Source organism: Alosa alosa, chromosome 9 (assembly GCF_017589495.1).
Source record: "Alosa alosa isolate M-15738 ecotype Scorff River chromosome 9, AALO_Geno_1.1, whole genome shotgun sequence".
NCBI lineage: Eukaryota > Metazoa > Chordata > Actinopteri > Clupeiformes > Clupeidae > Alosa > Alosa alosa.
In genome coordinates this window covers 7,085,830-7,090,829 of record NC_063197.1, presented here as the reverse complement: position 1 = coordinate 7,090,829, position 5,000 = coordinate 7,085,830, and the positions used below count along the sequence as shown (strand labels likewise).

Genomic DNA, 5,000 nt, shown 5'->3' with positions numbered 1-5,000 from the left:
ACAGTCCCAGCCAGAAATGTGTGCTGGTCAGGGGTGCCCTGTGAGTGTCCCCTGTTTAGGCTGTACTTTACGGGCACCTCCACTACACTGTGGTGAGGGTTTAAAGCATTGAAGGTTTGCAGTTAAAGGTCTTTGGAGTTATGAAACAGTCTCCTGAGCTGCCCCCTCGGTCCGTGGCCTCTCAAGCACCTCTGCCCTCACCCAAGCTAAGAAAGGTCTTTGGACCCCTGCTCAACAGTCTCTGAACTGCCCCGAACATTCTGTAATTTATTGAGACCATGCCCCCTCGCCTTTTGGATGAAAGAGACAGTCCCAAGGCTGCCCCAAGAAAGAAAGAAAGAAAGAAATTCCACCTCTAAAGAAAAGAAAAGAAAGAAACCCCGGATGAAACCCCTGTTTCAAGAGGCGGAAAAAGAAAAGATGAAAAGAAAATTCAGAGAAATCGAAGAAAAAGAAAGTAAGGAATGGGTTTTTGGTTTCAGAGAGAGGAGATGAAAGGGAGAGAGAGAAAAAGAGAGAAAGGAGTGGAGAGAGGGAGAGAGAGAGGAGCAGAGAGCAGAGAGAGAGGGAGAGGAGAGAGGAGAGAGAGAGGAAAAAGAGGAGAGAGGGAGAGAGAGAGGGAGAGGGAGAGAGGAGCAGAGAGAGGGAGAGAGGTTTGGAGAGAGAGGAGCAGTTCTGAGCGCCTCGAGGAGGCTCAGAGAGGAGGAGAGAGAGGAGCAGAGAGAGAGAACGAGCATGGATCTCGGCCTTTGTGGATGAAAGAGATAGAATGAACTGAAACGAAAAGAAAGAAAGAAAGAAAGAAAGAAAAGAAATAAAGAAAAGAAAAAGAAAGGAGAGAGAGAGGAAATGAGTAAGTATTTGAAAGGATGAAGAGTGGATCATGAGATCGGCCACACAATGAGTACATGCCGCAATGGCCAGGAGAGGAGAGAGAGAGAAAGAGAGAAAGGAGGGAGAGAGGGAGAGAGAGAGGGAGAGAGAGAGGGAGAGAGAGAGGGAGAGAGAGAGGAGAGAGAGAGGGAGAGAGAGAGGGAGAGAGAGAGGAGCAGAGAGAGAGAGAGAGAGGAGCAGAGAGAGGGAGAGAGAGAGGGAGAGAGAGAGGAGCAGAGAGAGGGAGAGAGAGAGGGAGAGAGAGAGGAGCAGAGAGAGGGAGAGAGAGAGGGAGAGAGAGAGGAGCGTAGAGAGGGAGAAAAAGAGAGAGAGGAGCAGAGAGAGGAGCGTAGAGAGGGAGAAAAAGAGAGAGAGGAGCAGAGAGAGTGGAGTGAAGCGGGGACCTAAATGAGGAAAAGGCTGAGCGTGGCACTTTGGACCTGTGGCTGACCGGCTGACCGGCTGACTGGCGCGGGCCGGTTGGTGCAGGGATGGGCAATGGGACGCGGCTCGCTCGCTCACTCTCTTGTTGCCATTTCCTTTACTGGCCCCTGTACTTCTTGCATTCCTCTTGGCTTTCTCGGTATACACACACTCACACACGCACGCACGTACGTCCCTGGAGGGACACACACACACACACACACACACACACACACACACACACACACACACACAGACTCAGGGGCCATCACCGCTGCTGCTGCTGCTGCTGCCGCTGCTGCTGCACTTACTGTAGGTGAGTTATATTTAACTCGTAATCCTTTTTAAATCCCCACCGCTTCGGGATAAAGTTTACACAATCTCAGGCTTGTTTGACATTCTTCTCATATGGATTCACAAAATGGGAAATGGCACTACGGCATGTCCCAAAGGCTCTGGGCAGCCCGGTCGCAGTGATTATCAGTGATTATCAGTGATTATCAGTGTTTCTGTTGTTTTTCATATGTTTCTCCCACCGCTGTGGCCCTTTTTCAATACTTGTGGGAAATCTTGTGCGTGGGATTCAAGGAATTCATTTCCTTGACTGTAATCCGTCAGCAACGAGAGGTTCGTTAGAGCTCCGCTCATAAAGGAAACTTGTAAAACAAGGAGATCAAGAAAGCGCTGCGCACAGAAGATATTAAAGGCAGAACTTCACAGGATGTAAAGGAACTGATGTCTAATTAGGAGCTAGAGGAACAGCACTGTTCTGATTTCAATGTGACTGTCTCGTGACACTTTCCATATAGGCATTTCTCCTGGCTCTCTCTCGCGCTCTCTCTCTCTCTCTATCTCTCTCTTTCACACACACACACACACACACACACACACACACACACACTCCTCAGAGCATCTGATTGCAAATGAGTTGCCACTTGTCACTATTTTTAAAGGTATTTTCTGAGATTCTTCAACGCTCAGCTCTCAGACGTAACAGAGCCATCTCAGTTGGCGGGGATCACAGTGGGGTGTTGTGTGTGTGTGTGTCTGTGTGTGTGTGTGTGTGTGTGTGTGTGTGTGTGTGTGTGTGTGTGTGTGTGTGTGTGTGTGTGTGTGTGTGTGTTTAAGGAGGGTGGGTTGGGTTGGGTTGTGAGATCTGCTGCAGTTGGTGGTATGTGTGTGTGTGTATGTTGGAGGGGGGCAAGTGATGGGGGCGGGGGGGGGGGGGGTTTACATGCACACAGGGGCAGACGTCTGAGAGGAGTGCTTTGAACCCGGGGCTTGTACCACTGTGTGAAATTAGCTACTGAGGTTAGACGAGGAGGAAGAAGCCAGAGGAGGAGGAGGAGGGAGGGGGGCACGCACGCAGGCGGGCGGTGCTGCCTGCTGGGGTCTGTGCACACCGCCCTAACAGCAGCCACAGCCTGGAGCTGAGGCAGCCACAAGACACAGCTGAAGAATACACACATATTCTTCAAAACACACTCACACTCACTCACAGCGCTCGCACAGTTCCCGATAGCTCATCTGTGTGAATGTGTTCCCTAAAAAGAGCTCTGTCTCTCTCCCATAGGGATCCTTGCGGCATGGACCCCACCATGGAGTATGTAAAGGTAAGAATCTGTTTGTTGATTTGTTTGTTTGTCTGTTTATTTGTTTGTCTGTGGCTATGTCTGAGTCTGAGTCTGTGTCTGTGTCTGTGTCTGAGTCTGAGTCTGTATCTGTGTCTGTATCTGTGTCTGTGTCTGTGTCTGTGTCTGAGTCTGTGTCTGTTTTTATGTGTGTGCTTATCATACTGCCTTAGTGTGACGGTTTTTTGTTTTTAGAACTGAACTGGTAGCTAGGCTTGTTGGCTTTTTGGCACTTCCTTAAGTTTTGTCTGCAGCATATCTCTTTGTAAACTTTACCTCACCGGCCCTGTGGAGGATCAGGGTCACTTTAAAATGGCTGATAGTGCCACCGCTTGCTGTTATTACTGCTGCTGCTACAGTACCAACAGGTTGCTAGATTGTTGGGGGTAGTTTTGGCGTGTGTGTGTGTGTGTGTGTGTGTGTGTTGGGGCAGTGTTGGTGTGTGTGTGTGTGTGTGTGTGTGTGTGTTGGGGCAGTGTTGGCATGTGTGTGTGTGTGTGTGTGTGTGTGTGTGTGTGTGTGTGTGTGTGTGTGTGTGTGTGCAAGCATGTGTGTGTGAGAGAGGGAACTTGTGTGTGTATGTGTGTGTAAGTAAGCAGACCTTTTGGATTTGCTGGAGTAAAATGTTTTATGATGTAGGATATGGATTCAAAATATCTTTAACCTTAATCTAATCAGATCTCAGAGATTTCATGTCAGGGTTCTCATTTTTTCTCCCTCCATGTCAGTATGGGAGAATGATGTATTTATTCTCTTCTGACAGCGTTGCGTTCGGTGTCATCTTTAGTTAGACCTACAGAATTGATGTGCTAAAAGTCCGTGTGGAGAGAAGATTTAGATACGTATCAGTCAGCCCGAGTCTAACATGCATGCTACATTAAGACAGGAAACAGCTAATAGGCTACACACACTTAAACAGATTGGGATCACTCTGTCATGCTTTTTTGAAGACTTGGAAAATGCGAAACTGCGAAACTGCCAAACTGCGAAGTTTGCACTGACTGACACTGTGATTATTTGGAAGCAGAATACAGTTTTAGAATATGCCCCGATAGATATGACAACCAGCCTAGCATTACAGTGATCACTCATGATGACTAGCATTGGGATCACTCATGATGACTAGCACTGTGATTATTTGGAACAGAATACATTTTTAGAATATGGCCCCCCAGTAGACATGACAACCAGCCTAGCATTACAGTGATCACTCATGATGACTAGCATTGGGATCACTCATGATGACTAGCATTGGGATCACTCTGTTATGCTTTTTTGAAGACTTGGAAAATAGCTGAATAATTGGTTTGTCTCTATAGCCAAACTGCGAAGTTTGCACTGACACAGCACTGTGATTCTTTGGAAGCAGAATACATTTTTAGAATATGCCCCCCCGGTAGACATGACAACCAGCCTAGCATTACAGTAATCACTCATGATGACTAGCTTTGCATCTGACTGTTATGAATGTCACCATAGGCCATGTGGAGCATCCCCTCCACACTGACATTGTAGGAGCGTAGCAGGGGGACTGTAATGGGCATTAGCGGTGACTGATGTGGACTGACGTGGACTGTACAGTCTCGCTAATCTTATTTGTCCGAGGCCCCTTCTGCACTCTCTCAGGGGCCATACTGTAAGGAGAGGCCCAAATCTCATTTCGATCGGCATACTGTGCTATTACCTGCCTCGTCCTCTCTGAGCGATGGCTGCTGTTGTGTGTGTGTGTGTGTGTGTGTCTGTGTGTGTGTGTGTGTGTGTGTGTGTGTGTGTGTGTGTGTGTGTGTGTCAGTGTGTATGTGTGTGTTTGTGTGTGTGTGTGTGTGTGTGTGTGTGTGTGTGTACAGTATGTGTGTGTGTGGGGGAGGGGGGGTGCTCTGTCACCACACCATGACCTTTCAGTCTGCTGAGATTTCTACTTTTCTATTTCCCCTCTACCACTCCATCTATCTATCTATCTATCTATCTATCTATCTGTCTATCTATCTGTCTTTCTTCCACTTTTTCACAACTGTTTCTGTCTCTTTGTTGCTCTATTTTTATAATTTCATTCTTAACTCCCTCCCTCCCTCA

At 47.8% G+C, this 5,000-nt stretch overlaps 1 protein-coding gene across 3 annotated transcripts in view; it reads left to right on the top strand.

Moving 5' to 3' along the window:
- Window positions 1-5,000, top strand: part of bcar3 (BCAR3 adaptor protein, NSP family member) — a 73,885-nt gene that overhangs the window by 32,266 nt on the left and 36,619 nt on the right. For all 3 annotated transcript variants that reach the window (XM_048252631.1, XM_048252632.1, XM_048252635.1), the window contains one exon: window positions 2,870-2,909. In XM_048252631.1, coding sequence (XP_048108588.1) covers window positions 2,870-2,909 — 40 coding nt within the window. The remainder of the gene's footprint in view (window positions 1-2,869; window positions 2,910-5,000) is intronic.